The sequence below is a fragment of the Eumetopias jubatus genome, unplaced genomic scaffold, assembly GCF_037043125.1.
Source record: "Eumetopias jubatus isolate StellerSeaLion01/CBP00866 unplaced genomic scaffold, mEumJub1_p1.0 scaffold_2, whole genome shotgun sequence".
Classification (NCBI taxonomy): Eukaryota; Metazoa; Chordata; class Mammalia; order Carnivora; family Otariidae; genus Eumetopias; species Eumetopias jubatus.
In genome coordinates, this window is record NW_028274808.1 from 164,288,064 (window position 1) to 164,312,513 (window position 24,450).

A 24,450-nucleotide genomic window follows, 5' to 3' on the forward strand; every position below is an offset into this window, starting at 1 on the left:
ATCTTCAAGGCAAAGCTAAAATTTACTGTAGATTAGCAGTGTCTGTTGTTATGAAAACTGCACCATCTAGGAAAAACATCTGAATTTTTGGTTCATAACTAACGAAATTGAAGTGTTTGGCACATATTGACTCTGAATGTAATATGAGAAAAACATATCAGCATACTTATCTTTTTCCCCCTTTTAAAGTGTCTAACGTTTATAACAACTTCTTGAAGAGATAAACACCCGCTCTGCCTTGCCTTAGTAGGATGTGCATAACATTCTGTCTTATGTGCAGTACAAAAAGGAAAATATCTTCTCTCTCCTTTTTTCTGTTCAAGTTGCACGTTTGGATTTTATCGCCTCAGATAAGATAGAAGATAAATGAGACAGATCAAACACAATACTGAAAGTGTACTATGGGAGTGGAATTACAACAGGTCCCCTTTACCAGCAAAAAACCCTACAGGGGGGACACCTCAAACCCTGCGAGACTTCATCTCCCCTCTGCCCCCCCTCCGTACCCCCACCCCAAGAACTGCAGAGGTAGTAGAAGCACAGCATGTACCTTTTTGCTGGGGTGGGGTGGGTGCGGGGGTGCGGAATGTAAACTTTTTTAGAGCTTTGTTGATTGAGTTTGATCATCATGTAGGGAGGACGCCCGTGAAAAGACGTTGGGGAAAAGAATTGCCGAGAGTGAGCGGGAGGTTTCCCCAAGGTGCAAAATCTGCAAATGGACTGGAGAGAAGTTTCCAGTCCTCTGAGCTTCGAGGGTAAATTGGTCCTGATTGCAGAAGTGTGAAGGAATGAGTGGTATATCAAGAGGGCTCAGAAAATCAAAGAAACTTCCTGCTGTCTGATTCCACGCAACATGCGTTGAACTTGATCCTGCGTGGATGCGCTGATGACTAAGTAGAGGCTGATTAGAGTCCCCTCGCCCTCCAGCGGGAGTGGTACCTCTTTACCGCTCCTCAGCAGCCACGTCGCTCCAGAGCCAGGGGATTTTGGGGGGCGGGCGGCAGGGCGAGGCCCCGGGGATCTAGGGCCGCACAGACACACTGCGTTTGCGACTCCGCACCAACACCCAACAGGCAGCCCCGCCCCCAGGAACCTCGGGGTCTCGGGGGAGCTCCGGCGGGTCGCCGCGGGGAGCAGTCGGGGCGGCGCGTGGGCTCCGCTCCTCCGGCGGGGCGTGGGCGCGGGAAGCAGCGCTCGGGGCGCACCGGGGAGCTTGCCGCCGCCCCGGGCAGTGCCGCAGCAGGTGCCCGGCGGGGGGTGGGCGGTTACCCCGGATCCGGGCGGGGGTGGGGGTCCCTGCGTTCCCGGGAACCTCGTTAGCCCTCCTCCCGGGCCTGGCTCCTCCTCCTCCAGGCGTGGGGCTCGTGCCCGCCACAGCCTGCGCGCACCGCGTTTCGGCTCGCGTCCCCCCACCCCGCCCGCTCCTGCCAACGCTTCCCCTCCTCCTCTTCCTCCTCCTCCGCCCATCACCGCCACTACGGACGCCTTTGCCTCCATCTACTCGCATCGCGGCCGCCGCTCTCCGCGCTCCCCTCCGGCTTCCACGAGCCCATCGCTCCCCGCTCGCTCGGCTGCTGCAGTCGCTCGCTCTCTCTCTCTCTCTCTCTCACTCGCGCTCTCCCTCAAGTTTCCTATCTCCTCAGATCAGGGCAAAGGGAGGAAAACAGCCGATTCTGCTTGCTGTTTCAGGTAAGGTCGCACACGTCGGTCCCAGGAGGGACCCCTTCCCATTTGCCTTTGCCTCCGGTGCATGCCTCGTCTCCCCCACCCCACTCTCCGATGCTCCCCGAAGCCCGGGAGGTTCGGGTCGCCTCCTCCTCCACAGCACATTTGAAAAAATAATTTCGATACTCATCCCCAGAAGCGTATCTGCAACTACAATAAGATCCGAGACGCCCGCCTGCCCGCCCGCGCGGCAGGAAGCACGTTAGCCTGGCTCTTTTTTAGTCTTCAACTTTGCACGCTGTGATCGCCGCTGCCTGCCGGCCGCGGCTGGATCCGGGAGCCTCACGCTCCTGCTCCGATTGTGGTGCTCGGCTCCGGAACAGCTGTCCAACGCGTCGTTTCGCAGCAGTTGATCCGAACCCAGCTGCCGGCAAGACGTGGTCTTGGGCAAACTGTGCCTGGGCAGGGAGGGAGGTTCTTTTCTTTTCTATTATTTTAGAGGGAGGGAAGAAGTAAAGACGTGAGGACTGCAGTTCACTGTAATGAAAAGAATAATCGAAAAAGTGGGCTGGCCGCCCCTTGCTTTCCCCGCTGGGGTTGCGGGGGTGGTCTTGGTTGTTGAGGTTTTGGCACCGAGTACCCATCTCTCCTCCCCCTTTTCACTCTCCCCTCGGACCCATTCTCTTCTCCAGCTCCTATGTCAGTTCAGGGTCCCGTGTGTTTTTATTACGTGTGTGTGAGCACAAAACAGTTTGCTGACGATGGGGCTGGGTGTAAGTTCCCGGCAGAGCAAAGTCTGATTATTTGGTCATCTTGCTGTCAAAAGAAAAAAAAAAGACAGAAAAGACAAGAGACCCCCCCCCGCCCCCCCACCCCCCATCATCACACCTTACACTCGCTCCGTTGGAATAATTCTATAGCTTTAACTCCAATTCTCAGTTGAATTGACATTCTTTGGGGCTATTTGGATGGTGGAACTGAATGTAATTTTAAGTGCATTTTATTTTTCTTCCATGGCTTTACAAAGAGTGGCAATGAAGACGAAATTAAACACCTACAACATGCAGTTGCTGCTGCTGCTTTTCTTGTTGTGGGACCCAGCCAGGTGAGGCATTTATTTATTGTATTTGATTTTTTAAATTCAGGGTAACGGTGTGTTTGTTGAATGCTATCAATGCTGAGGTGGCTTTTGAGATGCTGAAGTATTTTGAAGAGTCAGTTCTAATGAAAAAAGGTTGTATCAGGAAACTGAACTAGAAAGTGGCAGAGGCTATAAAAAGTTCACTGCTTCTTGTTTTTAGTGATAAAATACAAAAGTAATCAGAAACATTTTCTTAAAAAAAAAAAGGAAGAAAGAAAAGAAAATCTCCAAAGAAAAGACTTATCTTTTGAATGGCACATTCTTGCAAGGAATTGAAGTGGTTTAAGTTATATGCGTTTATAATAACAGCAAGATTCAATAAAATAGCCAACAGTTTTTCTTTAAGCTAAACAGAAAAGCACAAGTTAAAATAATTTGATTAACTTATTTTTTTCTTCCTTCCTTCTTTCTTTTCTTCTTTCTTTCTTTCACCTTTTTTTAATGGTCTTGGCTCTTTTAGTCAACGTAGAAAACCCAAAGGATGTGTGAGTCTTTAACCTCTAGGTGGAGGTAGTATACAACTTCAGAATCACAAACAATAAAACAAAAGCTTGATTTATTAATCAACTTTTCATATTATTGATTTAGAGATCTTTTATTCCTAAAATGGTTACTGTCATAAACAGTACTTATTTTAAACATGTAACTAATTTTGTTTTGCCTATGTTCTACAAACATGAAATTCTTATTGCTTTCCATAACATCATCTTAATTGTAGTCTTTTCTGATTTTTCTCATCACTGGGCATTTTTTATTTATGGTCTAAATTTAGGAAATGATTTTCAAAATATTAGAGGACTTAAAATATAAGAGTTATAAGAATGTTCATGTAACCATTCCTTTTAAAAATAATGTCTTTATTATATCTTTATTTCCCTTTTAATTTTTCATTTTCCTGTCCAAGTAATTGTCAAACTATGAAAATACTTTCTAGAATTGAGAAGAAATCTCTTCATTAGGCTTATTTTTAATTGGAAAATAGCTCCTCATTTAACACCTTAATACTGAATTTAGAAAAAGAATATGACATGTGATCAAATAACACTTTTCAGTGAAAACCTCTATGTGGAACTTTATGATTATCATAGTGATTGGTTTTAAAATTAGCTTAAGGTAATATAGAAACTTTTGGTGCTGGAGTTTTGATAAACTAATTTGCTTACATAATTTTTAAATGTTTATCTTTATAACAGTGTGTTAATGTTTTCTCTGCCCTCAAGGTAATATTTGTTTGAACTTGGTTACCAATTTTTTTAATGTATCATGACTGTTTTTAGTTACTAGCTGTGTAATCGTTTAAATGCAAATGGATTCTGTCAATGATACTTTATACAATACACCTTGATCAGAAGCAATTACATATAATCTTTGATTTTAAAGGAGTGAACATACCATGGTCAATTATTAATCATTGACGATCCTCAGTGCTTAACCATATTTCCCTCTACTAGTTTTCTGTTCTATATTTGACCAGTAATGCTCATGCCAGTATTTTATTCTATTATATAAATGATTCTTTTTTTGGGCCAGTAATTTAAATCTCTGAATCATTCTAGGGGGAAAAAAATGGCAGTGAAAAGGGACATTGTGTTTTATGCATCCAGTTCCTTCTGCACCAAATTGCTGGATGTCACAAAATCAGGTCTCTGGCTTTCTGATGGAGAAATAATGGAGAAAATCATGGTTTCTAACCCCTTGCTGGCGATATTTTAAGACCATTTGTTCTTTCTGCAAATTTATCACACACAGACACAAAAGTAGCGAGGCATTTTACTCCTTAGGCAATCCCTATTGCTCTCCTCAGAGACCAGTCAGGAGGGGTACTCCTCCAAGGCTCTCTGCAGCCGTGTGTGTGTTCCTGTTCCTTTCAGACCCCACCTCCACTGCCTGGCTACAGTGCAGCCTGGAATACAGCCAGTGGAGTTTCCCTGATGTCTATATTGCACTTGGCCATTGGGTGGAGGTATACCCAAAGTAAGGAAATAATCTTGGTTTAAAAGAGAAAAATGACATACCGAAAAAAAAAAAAAAAGAAAAGAAAAGAAAAGAAAGGCATTTATTAGGAAGATAGAGAAATTTTCTGCCTCCAAGGAGGCGATTTATTTTCCAATTAATATTCAGAGCACTGAAGTATTATTTCAGGAGTCATTTTGGTTATTGTACCTTTCTTAAGGTAGAATAACATTACTAATAGTGTCTGCATGTGATCATCTACAGTCATAATATATACTAGGGGTTGGCTCTTAGAAAAAAATGAATATTCCACACTGAATGCTCAGTGGTAGAAACCTGAAATAATTTTGACGTCAAACTTCCTGATAATCTTGTATTTAGTGTCCATTTTCAACAACATGTTTATCCCCTCCACAGATATTCTGGTATTTATAGAAGTGATAAAAGGAGAAAATGGGTGGCCCTAATCGCTTAGAGAGACTTAAAATTCAAACCAAGGAAGAAGAGCATGTTGGCACTTGTACAACACACATATGTGTGTGTGTGTGTGTGTGCGCGCGCGTGCGCGTGTGTGTATGTATGTATATATATATCAGCTTGTAAAATTATCTGTTTAGGTTGGTGCTGGCTAACATCCAAGAAGACGAAGCTAAAAATAACATTACCATCTTTACAAGAATTCTAGACAGACTTCTGGATGGTTATGATAATCGGCTTAGACCAGGACTGGGAGGTAACAGTAATTTTACTTTTTTTAAACTCTCACGAAATAATGCTTTAAAAAGTTAAGAGTAATATTCATAGTCTATTACATTTTATATATGAATGCATGTATTAAAAAACCATAAATAACAGAAAGGTATATGAAATAAACATTATTTGGGATTCCTTTTTACGCACGCACAATGTACTTAACATATTTTTTAAGACTGCCTAAAATCACAGAGAGCCCAGACTTCCTACACGAAGAGTTCTTAAATTAGTTTATTTATAATAGCTAAGTTTTTCAAACTTAAAGTATATTAAAATGAAATGTTACTGGGCAGCTCTACTTTTGTAGGAGCTTCACATTTTACAGATGCCTATTTTCTCAGCAGTACAGATATGAAGAATTGAGACACATTAAAAAAAGTATCTGGGTTATAGTTCAACAGATACACAGTTTAGGATTCTATGATGATATTTCTTTACACATACATATGATATTTCTAAAATTAGCACTTGTTTGGCATTCTTGAAACTTGCAAAGATATTTTAGCTATACATTAGCTGTAGGCCTAAATTTATTGGACTGTGGCACAGTTTGATTTCAGATTTAAATATTAATTTTCAACTCAGAAAAACAAATCTGTTTTTATCCATAAAGATAAAGGAAACAAGGCTTGGCTAAAATGTTAATTTTTTTAATATGTTAAATTTTAATTATCCCCTAATTATCCTTAGCTAGGCGATACTAAGGAGATTAGGTGAAGGTAAAGTAGGTGTGTAATTCCTGAAGGATTCCGAATCAAAATATTGTTACCCATCATTTATAAATGAGATATATATCTCCATACACACATTTATCACCTGTATGTTAAACTTACTTGGATGTTTAGTTTAACGATTAATTAAAAATTAAGAAAAAATAGTTGAACAGTTGATACTAATCAAAGATTTATATAAGTAGCCAGGTTATTACTGGCAACTTTGTAGTATGAAATTGCTTATAAAGATGTGCATTGACTAAATGCCTAGATATTTATAAAATACTTTCTTTGAAAAATGCAGGTGGTCGTTAATTCTATGTATATTTGCCAGTGTATGGTTTGGAGTGTTCAGGAGTCAGAAGAAGTCAGAAAAGACCCAACTTGTTAAATAAGTTGCCATTTAATGCTGTTAGTTTTTACTGGAATCCCTGAGAGATATATCTCACTTTAAGAGAAGTACACGGAGGAATAATATTCAGAAATATGGCCCACTGTATCATTCAGATCAGTCAGTTGTTTAATATACACTTAGTTTTCTAAAAGGAAAAACTAAAAGGAAAATAATATTTCTTTAGTAATTAATATTTCTAATGAGCATGAATATAAGGAATCACTCTCTATGTTAGCATATGACAGTGAGCTTTTGTCAGACTCATACTGTAGATGTGTGCTCAGCATAAATCTGTCATAATTCATGATGGTGGTTTAAGAGGTAGATTGCCCTAAGGCAGATATTTTTCCTAAGTCATAGATTTTATTTTTTTTTAAATAAATAATGTGCTGTCAAAAATCTTAATATTTGAGCTAGACCTTGGGTTTTGTGTCTGTGAGTTTTTAGGGGAAATATCTACACTGTGGGTGTGCAGCTGGGGAGTAGAAACTACCTGTTTCAGGACGTGGGTCTTGCCATTTAGCTCTTCGTATTTCTTTTGTAATGTTTCTTACATTCTTTTTTTACTTCCACTGTCACCACTCAAATATGGGTCCTTGTCACTATATTACTTGGGTTAAGTGGCTCTTCTTGTCTAGTGTCTTCCTTCCCCAATCCTTCTCTGATATTGGACATATGCTACTATTTCCCAATCAGATTAGTTTTCTTTTATTCTTACAATGCTTTCCACATATCCCTCACTTTTCTTGATCACATACCTTCAGTGGCTCCCCTTTCCTTCAGCAGGTGGCAGGAATAGAAGAAGATAGTAGAAGGAATATAGGCCTTGGAGGCAGATAGATCTAATTGGAATTTCAGTTCCATCCACACACAAAGCTGTGCCTTGGCCAGATAATCTCTGTTTCCTTTCATTTAAAATGGTCGTGGTCTATCTACCTTTCTGCATTACAGGGTTGTTGAGAGGATTATATAAACAAAAAGTGTATACAAGCCTGGTGCCACATAGTAGCAGTTCAACAAAGATCTAGTTCTTCCCTCCTCCCTTAGATTCCTAATGTGCCAGTCAAGTTTTTCTACATTCTATTTCTTGGGCTTCATTTTTATTTTGCCTCCCTCTCATCCTCTACTTCAAATGCATTTGTTCACTTTCTCTTGATAATCCATCCCTATCTGCTTCCTTGGCCTTTGGTTCTATTATTTCCTCTCACTGGAAGAATTTTTCTCATCCTCTCTGATGATCGAAACCTTTCCTTTTCTATAAAGATCACCTCAACACCTCCAGTGAAGATCTTTCTTAACTAAATTGAGGCACCCAGATTCGGTTTTCTCTCTGTTGAGTTTCTTCAGCTGTTGTGGGCTCTATGTCTCATTTGGAACTTGTTATGTGCTAGCTTGGATTATTTATTACCTTTTTGTGTGTCTCCTGTTACCTTAACAAGATTGTAAGCTCATTGAGGCAAGATACTATATCATAAATCCTCTATGCTCTCAGCAACTAAATATTGATTTACATATTGTGGCTATCAAATAAATGTTGATTGCTTGATTAACTTTTCTATGACCAGTTAATCATCTATAAAATGGGGCTACTCCTATTTAGCTGACCTTTTCGTTAGAAGTGTTGAGGTGGTATGTCAGGCATCATGCTGCAGGATGATAGTGTGTGTGGCTCAGTGAAGACCAACCTAATTTTAGATTGTGAAGATTTAGGTAAAATCCCAGCTCTGGTACTGAGGAGTCCTACGACTTTTAAGTACTCAGCCTCTCTGGGTCCACATCTGTCATTGATAAAGTGTGATTACTCATACTATTCTTAAAGTATTTGATGAATTTGAAATACAATGGTATATGCAAAGAATTTAGCACAGTGACTGGCATATAGTAGAGAGTTAATAAATAACAAAACCTAAAGGACTTTCAAATACTCTCTAAATGTACTGTTGTAAATTTAAATTATTAGGATTACTTCTGCATCCCAAATTCTTAGCCTACATGTTCATATGTCATTTCAAATAGGAAGTCCAAGGAAATTATTTGCATCATTATGTCCCAGAAATTAATAAGGAAAAAATGGGTTTCATTCAATTTTAATATATCAAACTGAACATCTCTTTTGATGAAAAATCTAGATAATTAATCTCAATTATTATTTTCTTTCCCTTATAACTTTAATATAAATGAGTATATAGGAAAAAACAATCAGTTTTGGACTATGAGTTAGAAAAACTGTTCTTTTTACTTGGCTCTACCACTTACTAGATTTTACCCTTGCCAAGTTACTTAGGCATTCTGACCCTTGGTATTTTTTTTTTTGGGAAAATGGCAATAATGGTATTTTATCTTGAAAGAAGGAGGGTAAATTGAGATTCATATATATCATGAGGATTATACAATACATTGATAAAATGTTAAGATATTTTATGATTAATAATAGTCTCTTTAAAATTTAAGTTACATCATGCCATTAACTGCTCAAAATTCTGCAATCATTTCTACTTCATTCAGAATAAAAATCAGGTTCCTTGTGGTGGTCTCCAAGGCCCTACATGATCTGTTTCCTTATTCTTTCTTTGACCTCACCTCACACAACTCACCTTCTTGCTTACACTGCTGCAGTCACATTGGCTTCCTCTCTCTTCTTTGAACCACCAGGATACTCCTTAGGGCTTTTTCCCTGGCTCTTCCCTCTTCCCTGGATAGCCTTTGATCTCACCTCCTCAACGAGGCCTACCCTGACCAACCAAATAAATACTATTACCTGTCTGCCTCTTAATAATTCTGATCCCACTTACACAGCTTCATTTTTCCCCTTTTTTTCTTAGTACTTATTATCCTTTAATATCTAAGATAACTTATTTCTTTATCACTCTTATGTCAATTGCTTATTTTTGTCTCTTTTGCTAGAATGTAGGCTCATTGAAGTCAGGGATTTGTGTCTGTTTTGTTGCTCGATTCACTGATGCGTCATTTATCCCAAGCATCTAGAGCAATACCTGGCATATAGCAAGCACTCAAATATTTCTGGATTGAATTTTAATTTTATTCCTTCGTTTTATTTTATTTTTACTGCGCTATCATGAAAAGACTCGACTGTGGAACTTACATGATCCTTAAATTAGTGGAGCAGTTATCATTTAATTAACACACTGGCTTTCCACTGTTAGCATCAGCATATTTTAGGCTGACATCTTGGTGAATTAGAGCTATTATTACACCAGTTACTCAAATCCTGACTTGATGGTTAGCTGTGATTCTGCCCTGAATGGTGTGATTTTGGGTGATTCATTTATCCCATCTGTGACTTAATTTACTCATCTGTGGAATGGCAGGAGAGGATCTACTTATTCTATTTATATCTCACAAGGATATGATGTGGTTAAAGTAAATTAAAGTTCTCAAGAGAGCATAATGTGACATACAACTGATAAGCGTTAGTATTGTCAGGAATATGAAGAGAATTCTTCCAAAAGAACATCTTGGGGAGGTAGTGTCCTTTGAAAATACACCATGAAAATACTGGTAGGTCTTGTACATTGGGTAGGCGTCCTTCTTTGTGAGCCTGGAAACTTGAGATGGGCTTGCCTCGATATCTACCAAGACCATGCATTCAGATTAGCTGAACTAATAACTGAATTAATTTTTCCTCTTGTCTTCATTTTAGTCATTATAGCCAACAGCTTGGAGTATCACACATGGACTTTTACATTCCATAAGAGGCTTTCAAAATGTTAACTGAATAAAAAGAGCAGCCTTTGTTTTTTGGACCAATTTTATGGGGTCATTGGAGAAATGAATGTGTAGACAGGCCTCATACATTTATGACAGCTAACATCCACAGTGCTCAACAGTGACAACTATTAGAAATGACAAGGCTTGGTATCTAAATTATAGATTCAATCTGGAAAATCTAGATTGAGTACCATGTTTAACTGCATTTCGAAAAGCTGTTTCGAGGAGGATGCCCAGATGGATTTTTTTTTTCCTTCCATCCTCTTGTTTTATACTCTGAAACCTTGAGGAAACTTTATGCTTAAAGCCATGAAAAATACGACGTCAGATCATAGGCTTAGGGTCTGAGGGTCAGTTTCCAACTTCACTCTTGGATGTTTACCTTCAGGCTGTAGAGAGATGGATGACAACACGTTTCTATGAATTTTACTACTCTCAAATTTACAAAAACAAAATATAGTCTATTCAGTAGGAAAAATTAATATAGAAAAATCTGATCTCTTCCAGAACCTAAGAGGAATTCTGATCTCAGAATAGCATCATGTTACCTTATAAAGTAATGCTTAAGGTCATTGCCTCTGGATACCAACACCTTTGGGTTTGAATTCTGTTGCCACCATATGATAACTACAAAACTTTCAGCATGCTACTCAATCTCTCCTTGCTTTGGTTTATTTTATTTGTAAAATGGGAGTAAAAATATGGGACTTATTGGTTTGTTGGGGATTTAATTTTTTTTTTTTTTGACATCCAAATCCTTTGGGCAGTGTATGGCAAGCAGAGTAGGAACTCACTACATGTGTTATTGCTCCTGCTATTGCAGTAGAATGCAATAGAGAGCATCAGCCAATGCTTCACTTATTGTATAAAAGCTAAGACTTCTTAAGAAATGATAAATTTATAGTACACATAACCCAGTCTTATTTTATTTTTTAAAAGATTTATTTATTTATTTGAGATAGAGGGAGAAAGAGACAAAGAGTGAGAGAGAGAGAGAGAGAGAGAGAGAGAGAGAGAGAGAGAGAAGGAGCATGGGGGAGGGGCAGAAGGAGAGGGAGAGAGAGAAACTTAAGCAGAGCCCATGCTGAGTGGAGAGCCCGACTCTGGGCTCGATCTCAGGACCCTGAGATTACGACCTGAGCTGAAACCAAGAGTGGGACGCTTAACCGACTGCACCACCCAGGGGCCCCCACATAACCCAGTTTTAAAGAAAGGAGAGGTTGTAATATTTCTTATGTAATTAGTTTCCTTTTGTAGATACACCTTTGTATATGTACAGAATCTCTGGAAACAAAGCCAGTCACCAAAGAAGTATGACACATGTGTTGCTCTTTATTATCATGACATGAAATAATTTGACATCATCAATTCATGGTAATAAATTTGCCTGCAGGAGAAAAGATACAGTTACAGAAAAAAACCTTATTATATGACATTAATGATGATTTTAGGGACATACAACCGAAAGCGTGTTCATCAACCTTACCTGGGATTGGGCTAAGTCCTTGAATGGCAAAAACTCTGGGTCTTGCAGCCACAGAGTATGTGCCTGATGCTTGACAGTGTCTTTTGAGGTGATGGGTGACGGAAGCATTGGGGCTAAAAGAATGTACAAAGAATAGTCAGAAATTTCTACATAGAATTGGAAGTGAGGAGGAGGGGAAAAATGGGTTGCAAGATGAGCAGGAAAAGAGACCTTGAGGGTTAAGAAGTTCGGGTCTCAAATGGAGGCAGGGTAAGCTCCAGGACTGGGGCCGCCCCTTCTCTGTAAAGCTGTGATATTTGGCATTCTGCTCCTCTTTCAGTGGCTGTGGTTGGGGCTGACGTTCCCCAAGAGGCCTGAGGCCGCTGAGAATATGGTCTCCCTTCCCTTTCTGACTCAGCCTTCTGGGGTTCCCTGCAGTGTCTGGAGTAGGATAACCTTCAGAATAAGCTGTAATAGGGAAGAGAAGATTTCAGAGCCTTTTCTGCTCTTGGTCACCATCTAGTCCACCCACTTGGAGTTTGCCTAAAGGTCCCAGGGAATGCTGCATTTGATTATTTCATGAGTGAGAAAATGGAAATCAGTTGGGGAGATTTCACCCAAGTGTGCAAAAGAGCTTTTGATACAAGTGTAAAGGACCATTATCATTTGTCATTTCCTGTCTATTTAAAATTATTTTGTGGGAGGCACAAAAGAAAAAGCAGAAGGGTACTGGCTGCCTGAAGTGGGGGGCTTTGGGGAGGCTGGAAACTCTAGGTCTGACCTCCAAAAATCAATTCCTTCAGTTTTGTCTGGGACCTGTTGTACTACTCTCCCTTGGCATGGAAGTAATATGGGCTTCATCACAGTGCGTGCTCACTTAAACTGGAAGCGTGGGAATGTTAGGTACAGTTTTCTGGATTCTTTTAATATTTTGACGCAAGACTAAAGAACGTCTTAGCATTTCTGCACACCCTCTCTAACGCTGTGTTGTTTTTTCACTCCCTGTCAGATAATGGCAGTAAGATAGGCTTCTTCAGAAATTCTTTCTCAGTTTGTTGTTTGAACTAGGTACATAGCCTGTGATTTATTTTATAGGAAAGACAGACTGTATACATGGTAGTAAGGGTATGCATTAAATTAGATGGTGGCACTTTCTTCCCAAATAGCATCTCTCCAGCAAAATTCAGAGTGACAGCATTGAAATGCATGACCAAAAGAAAACTACTCAGGTTTTCATAAACAAATGCTAATGCTTTGTTTTCACCTTAAAACATAATTGGTTAGCCATTTTTTGTTTCAACCATTGCTGCTAGAAAAGCATCGCCCTCAGTCATAATTCTGAGGGATTATTATTTTTGCTTTTTCAGGCACAAGCATGCCTCATTCACTGTGTTTTCTGGCTAACATTTAAGCTCAGGTGCAATCAGTGTTTCTCTTTTTACCTCCTTAACACAGTGGATAAATTGGACCATAGGCATGACCGATTCATTTGTTTTAGTGTTATTTTTTGATTGCTACAGCTCAATCATATTGTAGAAATCTATATTGGTAGTGGAGATGGCCAAGTGAACAGCTTGGCCAGTCAGCAATTCATTACTTTTCAGTGTGTTAACATGGAAAGAGTCAAATTAAATTATTCTAGTATTCTGTTTCTTAACACATGTCTATTGAAGGCTTATGATGTGCCAGACATTCTGCAGAATATAAAGATGTACAGGATGTGGTATTGGTCTCTGGTGGTTGAAGTCCCTCAGAGGACAGATAAGGTAGATACGCTGTGATTCTCAAAATAACTTGAAATATTACAACATGTGTTCCACTATAAGAACATGCTATTGAAGTTTAGAGAAGTAAGAATTCATTTTTCTTGTACCATATAACCATTCTGTATCTATAATCATGTTTCATGCATTCAACTATTTCTTATTAAGGGCCAAGTACTTGCTGAGTCTTATTTTAAATGCTGGAAATATTTTGATGAATAAGACCCAGACTTTGCAGAAATTCATATCACACCATATTTTGGTTCTTTCTGCCTTTCAAGTGTACTGGTTTCTTCTTTCCCTCCTTAATTAAAAATACTGTATAACCACCCCATGTTTTCTTTATTGAACATTATTGATTGTCTTTTCTCATAACGGGGAGAGTGATTTTTGGTATACTTACTGTCAGGCTGAAAATTTAGTCTGTAGAGGGGTAAAATGACATCCAGAGAGCATGTCTTTTGGGGTCTGTAGCAGAGGTGTTGAGGTTATTTATGTCAAGAGTAGCATTCTCAGAGGTAGTAAGGTAAGTGTTAATTCCAGTTGAAACTTCTAGACATTTCTCAGTTCTCTTTTTAAAGAAAACTTTTTTGGCCTTATTTTAATTTCTTTTGAGCTAGAGATGAGTTAAATAATAACTAGACATTCCTTGTGAAATAAAACAAATAAATTACATGATATGTAATGTAATGAGTATTGTTTAATTCAAAATTGTTAATTTTGTTAATTCAAAAGAAATCTTGAGTTTTTAATGGTCTTGACACCATACAGAATTCTGAAAACTTGTATTTAACTTGAAATACCTCATCCCTTGAGGTACAGATCTTATCATTTAAAAGTAATGTAGAAGAATAACGTTAATGTCTAAATCTAAACATATTTCATATAGAAATTCATCATATCAGGGATATCACTTATGATGAGATGTAAATTCTTAAATTCTCCATAGTTGTTTGCATTTTAAGAAACTTTGATTAAGTAGTAGTTTTGATATCTTTGTATGTTTTTATTATACCCTTTCAAAAAATTTTAAAACCTAGTATATAGAAAATGAGTCCCTTTCCATCTTAGTTTGACGTAAGTTATGATGTCAGTTTTTATTTTATCTTTCTTATGTGCCTTCTTGTTTATTTCAATATTTAAAACGTGTTAAAACATAAGTTTTCACATAAAATTAAAAAAAATAGTATTCCGTCATAAGAGCATTATTTTTAAAAGTATCTTTATTAGCATCCAGAATGTTAGTTTTTTTTAGGGGAATGAATGCAAAATGTAGCAGAAAGATTGTTACAGGAGCATGCGTGGTGACATCTTTCTGCATAAACGTATTTCAGTATTCTTGGAGGATATGTTTAGTTAGGGCATTGTTAATTTGATTTAAAACACAATGAGAGAAAACGTCTGGCTCTTCTGATATAGTACCCACAGGAAAAAGAAGATACTGCTATTTCAAATATTTTTTATGGAGATGGTTAGTAAATTGTAACAGATTGTAGGGATATTTCAGGAATATGATATAATGAGTAGTACAATTGGATTTTGTGTCTGAAAAGAAGAGCAGAGTTTTAGGTCACAAGATTAAAGAAGGTTGAAGAGAGGATAAAAATTATAAATGTTTTTTACCTAGCATTCCCAAACCTGTATTTAGACTATGTTTTGTGGGGATACCTATGGTATTTTTGTAAGTATTAGGGAGACATTTGACTTTTATTAAAAAAGTAAAAGGATTGGGTGCTTTTAGAATGGTATGTGTTAAAAGCTTTCCAAGACAGAAAAGATCTCCAGACTTGAACTGGAGGCGTGATTTGGAGAGGAAGAAGAATGTCATGGGGGGCTTTTAGAAAAGGATGAAAAAAAAATAAAAAAGAGAGAGGTCCACTTTACTTCTAATTACTCATAAGAAGATTTTAGCTTTTGAAGCAGAAAATGCTGAGTTACTCCTTAGATATTTGGGTTGGAGAGTCCAAATGTAGTCAGTTATATGAACTCTTTAGAAGCCTTTACGATAGAAATTAAGCAGATCAGCCATAGTCAGAAAATTAGGGTAAATGGAACAAATTCATTTTTGTTACCATGATTACATAAACTCTCCAGTTTCTCAGGAAAGGAAACAGTGGGCTAAAATGCCAGCCAGGTTTACATGGAAGATTAAAGTTTGGATACCAAGAGAGAGGGAGGCTTAATTAAAAGAAAATGGAATCGCAAGGCTGGTGTTCAGGTCGGGTAGAGGGGAATATGGGAGGGTAGATTTATTAGTTATCTAGGGCATGTAAGAGGATAATCATCGAAGCAAAAAATGTGAGGCTGGCTGATGATTGTGCTTTGTAGAATAGCGTAAGAATCATCCAACAGATATTGGAGGAAGAGAAACTGTAGACCCTTAAGAGAATAAGTGGGGTGGCTTGAGGTGATGAAAATGTCATAAAGGAATGGGAGTGAATGTAGAGCCATTTTAAAGGAAGTCGTCATTGGAGCATTCCTGGGAGAAGAGTAAGTCTCTTGACTACTAAAAATTAAAACTAAGTATCCTTTCGTCGTCTTGAGTAGCTTCCACCTTAATAATGATAACAGAATTGCAGGATCAAAGATAACTAACTAGAAACTATATATAGAACCACATGATTAGTAGTGCTTATATTAAAGTATGTCGGCATTTAAAATAGATTAAATGTAAAAAAAATGACTCATTATTCTTAAAACATACAAAATCGAGTAATGGTGTCTGAATTCTTAAAGGACCAGGAAGATAAAGTAGCGAGGAGAGTATTTCTGTAGCAGAATTCTTTTCAACTTCCCTTCTTTCAAGGTTCCCAGATAATCTGAAGGGCTCTTGAAGGTCTTTTTGGCTGCCACCAAACTGATGGTATGACTCATAACTTCAGTGGCAGGGTGGGTCATTTAGGATTTACGTTATTATCTGTGAAATAGGGGGCTGTTGAAAAGTCCCATGGGACCCAGCTGCTGACTCAGATTTATACATTTACATTCAGTTCTGCTTGTTAACACTGGTGTTGCCTGCCTTTGTCACTCCCCTTTGCTGCCACGCCCAATCTAGATATTGTCATTTTTGGTGACAACTTCTAATATAGGCATCTTACTCTCAGACATCAGATTGCCACTGGGTGCAGAGAGCAGTTACAATTCCTGCCTTGGAACAGCTGGGGGGTTGAGCAAAACCTACTGGCAGATAAGGAAAGTGGGCAGGTGCATGTTTAAGTGAGTGGATATGAAAGTTAGTGGGGTGGAAAGCACATGTCTCTTCAAATTCTTTCCTTTTAGGGAACTGTGTTGTCATCCGTCACTTCTGTAATTTTCCCCACCTGGTTGGAGAGGGTGGTGTAACACTTTACCTACTTCTGTTTGAAGACATTAGAAGTGGATATAGTAATGCCAAGTGGCTTTTTATAGTGCAAATTTGATGACAGTTGGAAATATAGGAGGGAGCAAGCCTTGGAATAAAACAACAAAATATAGGTGAAAGAATATTATCATAGCCTATATCCGTGAGGGATGTGTTTGTCAGAAACTAACAGAAAAACCTATCGACAATGACTTCAATGGGGGTCAGTTTTTCTCGTAAAAAAAGGTCCATAGGTAGGTGGCTTCAAGTGAAGACTGAGCTCTTAAGTGATGGCACAAAAATTTCAGCAACCCAGACTGTTTTTATTTTTCCACTACCTCTTCCTTAGCATTGGCTTCTGTCCTTATGCTGTCACCTCATGATCCCAAGGTGGCTGCTGCAGCTCCAGCTATCATGTCCACGGTAAAGCCTGGACTATAAGGAAAGAATGGCACTAGCTCTGTTAGTTCCTTTCATTAGAAAACTAAACCTTCCCAGCTCTTGCAGCTGATTTCCACTTTTAACTCATAGCTATTTCAAGCTAGGAGAGCATCTGGGAAAATTGGAGATCTATTAGAAAGAAGGAAGATGCATTTGATATTCAGTAGGCTTCTAGCAATGCCTGTCACATCTACTGATGCTAATAGAAGAAATTACTTAATCTCTTTGTGCCTCAATTTCCTGCTCTGTAAAATGGAAAATATTAGTTCCAATGGTTAGTTGATTTATCCGAAGTACTTAACACTTTAGTTTGCGTATGAATAACCTGGATAGTGATTGTCAAAATGCAGATTTTGATTCTGTCTGTGACTATGGAGCTCAAGATGCTGCCTTTGTAACAAGCCCCCAGGTGATACCAGTGCTGCTGGTCCTTGGGCTACACTTTGAGTAGCCAGGAAGTACTCAGCTAAGGCTACCATGTTGTACAACCCTTCAGGGGCCTCCATAAAGAATGTAATGCAACGGAGAGGTTCTTTGACTGCTCACTAAATGCTGCTGCTGCTGTTGTTGTTATTATTATTATTACTACTACTATTAGTCATGGTTTACTCTGACAATTAGGAATTCATAATCTCTGTTTCTAATGGTTGTGGTAGTAAACCTTATTTTGATCAGAGCATAATCACAGACAAATTTATTCCTTATGATATGCTTTTACAACATTGCTAGTAAATATTAGATTGACCATTAATTCCTTTGAATATGCTGCATAATATTAAATATAATTCTACCATATTCTGTAAATAAGAACATATCCCTGTAAAATTGAAAACACTAATCTCTGACAGTGCCATGGTGGTATTTGAACTCTGCTTAATTAAAATGTGTTGGATATTGCAGCTCTTACTAGTTGTGGCAAAAATAATATTGACGTGAAGGTTGTAAACTAAACTAGTATAAATAATTGATTATAAAAAACGAATTTAATCCTTAAATATAGTATTGTGGTAAATAAAATTTTGTCATGGGTGTAATCTCCAGGGTAGAAAAATAATAGAACTCTCTTCCTGTTGTATTTTCTATTTAAGATGCTTCAAACTTTTCTTTTTGGACAGATAAAAAATGTGATTTCCGTTAAAACATATTATACATGGTTTGTATTTGAGTACCTGCCAGAGACCAGATTATAAATCTGGAGGATCCTAAATTCTTAAATAACTGATTCTATTTTAATTTTAAAAGACACGGGGTGGCTCAGTTGGTTAAGCATCCGCCTTCGGCTCATGTCATGATCCCAGGGTTCTGGGATCGAGCCCCACATCGGGCTCCTTGCTCAGCAGGGAGCCTGCTTCTCCCTCTGCCTGCCGCTCCCCCTGCTTAATGCTCTCTCTCTCTCTCTCGCTCTTGCTCTCTCTCTGGCAAATAAATAAAGTCTTTAAAAAAGTAAAGTAAAATAAAATAAAATAAAAGACACTAAGAGGGAAAGGGACTTTGCTATGGTCAAAAGAGGCTGTGATGGCAAAGCAGTGTATAAAAGCATGAAAACCACTATTTATATGCGAAAAACCCCTTGCTTTTTATAAAAGCTCTGACCTTGAGCAAGCCAGTTAGCATTTCAGTGCCTCAGTTTCTAAAACACGAAGAGGAGGAGATGTAGCTGAGGCCTGCGATGTCCCTTCCATCTAAAATTTCTCTCCTCTTTTGTGGCTTGTTTCAAGGCAAATAGAGTAGAAAATAAGGTTCTTGGAATAGAAATCTAAAACCAATTTTTTCTTCATTGTAGAGAAATAGACAGAGTATGGGCCTGAATACAAGCAAGCAGAATAAGGCGGCTAACCCTCTAAAGTCTGGCCTGCCAAGGAAAGTACAAAGGCTGTTTAGTCTTCCAACTGCCAGCAATTAAGAGTTTGTACAAAACTAGGTAGTTCCATTGCCTGAAAATTTCAATTAAGAGCTTCTCTTAAAGCTGAGTAAGGTTTGATTAGGAAGCGATTGGTACAGTGGGGTAATGATAAATGTACAAAATTACATTGACCAGTATCAGGGTTTATGTTCCTAAACATTGTTCTACACTTTTGGTATAGTGATGTGAATGGCAGCGTCTCTTCAAAGCTTACCCTCTGTGACTTCTCCACTCTGTTTGATATTATAGATCTACCCCCTCTTGAAACTCACTCCTCTTAGCTGGGTCTTGGTCTTTTCCCCCTTCTTTATCTGTCTCATTCTTTGGTTTCTCTTTATCTTCTCTCTTCTTAAATGTGCACCTTCAGGTTCTGTACTTTCAGCACTTACCGCTTTTCACCTTAATGATTTTCTCAGAACAATCTCATCCAATTCTTTATCCTCAAATATTGACCCATATGTAGACTAGCTCTGGTTCTGAAGCTGTTTTCTGATGTGGATTTGCTTGTTGTTGTCCAGATGAACTCCCTTCTATGACCGCCCATGGCTTTCAGGAGCAAGTCCAGAGCACTTAAGATAGTCTCTCTGGACTCTGGCCTCTGTTCACTTTTCTCTCCTCATTTCTCGCTCCTAATCACTACCTTTCACCAAGTGGTTTAGATCAACTGTCCTTGTTTCAGTTTTTATTTTTATAATGCATTTGGCTTTCTCTAGCCTTTACACAGGTTTTTGCTTCTATTGGGGACATACATTATCCTTTCTTCAGGTTCTAGCTTAGATGTCACTACTTTCTAGCCGCCTTACAGGACTGTCACCCTTACATAGACACACACAAACACACACACCTCTGTGGAACAGATCATCTGTTACTACGTTTGGCATACATGAGTGTGGTGTTTTGTAACTCTGTGTTCCAGCTATTGGAATCTAAGCTCTCTACAGGCAGAGATTTGTGACCCCTTGTCTCTTGTTCTAGCCCCAGTACCACGTGTAGGAGGTAGGTAGTAATCGTAACACCTGTTGAATAGATGACAAACTAATGATGAACTGTATCCTTTCATAGATGGATTTCTTAAATTTCCAGAAACTAAATTCATAATTTTATCACCTAAAACTGCTTTTCATCCTGTGGTTCCTAATGGAGTCCATATTTGTCAATCCATAAGGGGTAAACATCTATTGAGAAAAGTTTTTCAAATTCTCCTTTACTTTTTTCCAGTCTCCTGACTCTAATTCTGCTGTCCTCTAATGCACAGATAACAACCAATTGATTGGCTTGTTTTTTGGTTTAAAGCAAATAATTAATGCATTTAGAAATCGGGACATTTCCAATAAAAAATGTGGATTTCTATCCTCTCTTTTAAAAATTGCCGGTCTGGTGAACCCAGGCTGAAATTGATGACAGAAATAGAAATAGAAATTGAATTGATGATAGCAATTGAAACTTAAGTAACAGTTTTCTAAAGGGAGGAGGTATGTCCTTCACATTTAGCCAGAGATCTCATTTACTTCATGTCACTCAGTCAGTCAGGTTACCTGTTTGGCCAGTGAATAATGTGCTGCCCCCTCCAACCAAACACTTGCATGTGAAAAGCCCTATCCTATTTTCTATATTGCCAGATTTTTATTTTTGAGTTAAATTTGATTATGTAATTCTTCTGCTCAAGAGTCTTCAATGATTTTCCTTTTTCTCACTTTCCAGAACACAATCTCCAGTCTGTATAACAGAAATCAGAATTAAAGGGATCCAAACTCTATTACTCCCTTGGGCAGGTCAAATAAAAGGATGAGTTGAATTATAGAGACCAGACCTGAGGCACGGATATGCCTTGGGTGAAGGCGGCTGAGTTTTATCTGATTATTACCATATAAGTGTTTGAGATAAGAGTTGCCAGATATTCCAATTATTTTTCAAAAGTGGAAATACCAGTTTTTATGAGAAGTTTCTTAACTTTTAAAGGCCAACCAATTCTAATTTAAATCAAAACAAACAAAATCTTGTGCATCCCGAACAAAATACACCTGAGTATTATCGGTTTACAGCTTCGGACCCTAAGCCAAGATAATTTTATAAAGGTTTTGAAGGAATCAATTGGGGAATTTGTTAAATACAAATTTAACCAATCCTCAAAAATTTGGCGGGCTTTGGTTTGGGCCCAGGAATCTGCATTTCACCAAATGTTCTTGATTCTGATGCAGGTGTCTGGATTCACTGGACACAATCACATGTCTGAGTTTCTGTCTAAAAATGACAGTGTCTTCTTCATTCTCTCAGAGTACTTTATTTGTATCCTTTTAGTTAAAAGTAAGAAATCAGTGTGTATAGTAAGATCAGTCTGTTACCAGATGAGTCTGGTAGCATTTTCCTCAATAACTTTAAAGAGGGGCTTTTGTGCTCTACTCTTCTGAGCTCGTTGTTTCATAAGGGTCAGAGACCTAGGTTTGTTTATTAAGTTGATTAGTCTGAATTAACTGGCTTATGCTGTGGTAACAACTCTTAAGCTTAAAAACATCAAGTTTTATTTCTCTCATTTATCTTGCTTACGACCCAACACTGTCCAGAGGGTGGATGGGTCTGTAGGGGTTGGGCTCTCCTATACATCATCCTTACTTAGGGTCTCAGGCTGATGGATTTCTACCGTTTAAAATATTGCTGACATTATGTCAGGGAAAGGACACATGGTCAGAAGCATAGTGTTCCTTAAAGCTTCTGCCCAGATGTGACACTGTGTCACCTCTGCTCAGATTCTTTGCTCAAAGGAAGGTATACAGACATGCTTAACTTCAAGGGTGAGGGGAAGTACAACTCAGAAGTAGACTTGGAGATGATTGGCAGCTTAATGACTACCATAATTAGCAAGAAGCACCCCTTTCTCAGGGCGCAACTCATCTTCGGTAGTGACAGCGAATACACCATCTGGTGGCACAGGTCATATCTTGTTTCAAGATACATAATTTATGAACTATGTTTTGTGTATCACATACATAGCATGTTTATTAGTTAATTGTTATGCCTTTTTGACAAATTGACTTGAGATATCTTCAGAGCCTTTCCCAGCTCCCAGGAATAAAGAGCTTTGCCCCTTGGGCTGTAAAACCATAGCCTGAATTGCAGGTATTCAGGAGGAGGTAGTCTTTGAAGTGTTAGCCTGAAATCTCAAACCTCTGTGACAGTAATTGGCAGGGAGAGTGGAATTAAGTGGATGAGAAGCAGAGGCTCTGTGGTTCTAGATCGCTCCTGTGTCCTCGGTGCCTGGCATAGTACCTAGAATTAATTATTTGTCAGTGATTATTTATGTGAATCCAACACTCCTGTACATAAAAATACATAGACACAGCCTTCTGATTTGGGGTTTTCACATACATTTTAGGCATTTAACAATCAGTTTTATCTTTAAATTTTAGTGATTCGGACTTCTGACATCCCTTACAATGAGTCATCTTTCTCAGAAACAATGTTGATTGATATATGGGTTCAGTGGCTGGGCTGCACGTGGAAGTCAGCGGCACTTATTAGAGCCCTTAGGATGGGCTTGTACTTAATACAGGAAAATAGATGAATGCACTGGCCCTTGCTGTTACTGGTTTGGGGACCATGTGAGCGATGAACAAAAGGCTGTATGGGTGCTGTTGTCTGTAGTGATACGGCCTGACACTGCATTCCAGCACTGAAACCAAAGCTCCGGGCGAGCCACCAGTTCATAGGATAGAAACAAAAACAAAATGACACAAATGCTTTTCCAAAGCCTGAGTAGCCTAAGTCTAAAATGTGTTTTTATGTTGAGATTATGCAAGACCATTATTAGCTTCATGCAGTCTATTTAAATTTCGCAGTTGTCTTGTGGAGGCTATCTAATTAAATATTATAAAATATTGCTAATCGTAATAAATTAATAATAATACTTAACAGGTTTCGAGTGCCAGGTGATATGCTAAGCACTTTACCTATGATTTAATACTCATTATTAGTGTCGTGAGGTAGGTAATTTGATGATCCTCACTTTCCTAGTAAGAAAAAGAGAGCCAGAGACCAATTATCTGCCCTTCTTCACGTAATTATTTTGTGATAGAGTGGGCATTCCGACGGATGCATCTTTCTCGAGAGACTTTGTCTGATAAATCAGAAATTAAGAACCCCCAAATCCAACAAAGGTGCTGAATAGCAATGAGAATATCTCTGCTCTGTTTGTCAAGAGGTCATTGTTTATTACAACTGTGTAACCATTAGCCTCTGGATAAGTACTCCGGGAAAGAAAAGGATGGCTTGTAACACTACTCATTCGTTTGCTTGGGGATTCTTATTACCACACATTTCTCGGTCAGCCTTGACTTTGACATATATCTGGGACTTGGATCTGAGTTGAGATATGAAGAGACAGAAAGAACATTTATTAGTAGAAAACCTCTTAGGGCATTGGTGAATTAAAGCCAGGCTCTTTGATTTTCACTCTGCTGGTTTTACCCCTTACTTGATGTGAGTCAGAATTTTTACTGTTACTGTGCTCAAGAATAACTAATGAGGACACAAGATGACCATGTGGTTTAGATAGATAATTAAACATAGTTTGATACGTAATATATTTGTCCTTAGACTATTTGTACGGTTAATAATGTACTGATGCAATCATTCATATAAATTTCAGCTTTGATTGGCTTATTGCAAATTAAATTTAAAGAATAAGACATGTGAAAAGGTGTAAGTCTATGAAAGCCAAAGAAATGAAGGATTATTAAATGCAAGAGATCTTTTTCTTAGATGCATTTTCTTTTGCCACTGTTTGACTCATGTTAGTCTTATGAGGCAGTGTAGTGTACTTTGGAAAGAGATCAGGCTTTGGAGTCTGATAAACCTAGGTTTGTATTCTGGCTTTAGAATGTTCTATTTATGCGGTTTTTGTACACATTAGTTACCTTCTCTGAGCCTCAGTTTCTTCAGAGGTAAAATAGGTATAAAGTAACTGCCATTCACAGGAATGTTAACAAAAATTAAATGACAATATGTGTGCAGTGTTCCCATGAGTATCTGGCATGTGGTAGGTATTCATTAGTGGCCAACTTCCCAGTTGCCCTTTGATTTTTGCTAACATGTCATAACATGGAAATTTGTTCACAATTTAGGAAATAATGAATTTAAATGAGAGATCCTTTAAAAATAGGACACGAGTAGCTATTATGTTAAGAGCATTCATGA

General features: G+C 38.4%; 1 protein-coding gene across 5 annotated transcripts in view; it reads left to right on the forward strand.

The window, feature by feature from the left end:
* The first annotated feature begins 1,489 nt into the window (after positions 1-1,489).
* The window catches only part of GABRA2 (gamma-aminobutyric acid type A receptor subunit alpha2), a 124,757-nt gene continuing 101,796 nt past the window's right edge, over positions 1,490-24,450 (forward strand). For 3 of the 5 annotated variants that reach the window (XR_015767795.1, XM_088021181.1, XM_028092553.2), the window contains exons 1-2: positions 2,679-2,770; positions 5,377-5,492. Coding sequence is in view for 4 of the 5 variants with exons in the window: in XM_088021181.1 (XP_087877307.1) it covers positions 2,679-2,770; positions 5,377-5,492 (208 nt within the window). In the remaining variant the exon portion in view is untranslated. Of the gene's footprint in view, positions 1,690-2,678; positions 2,771-5,376; positions 5,493-24,450 lie in introns of those variants that run through there. The other 2 variants (XM_028092551.2, XM_028092554.2) reach the window with 2 other exon arrangements.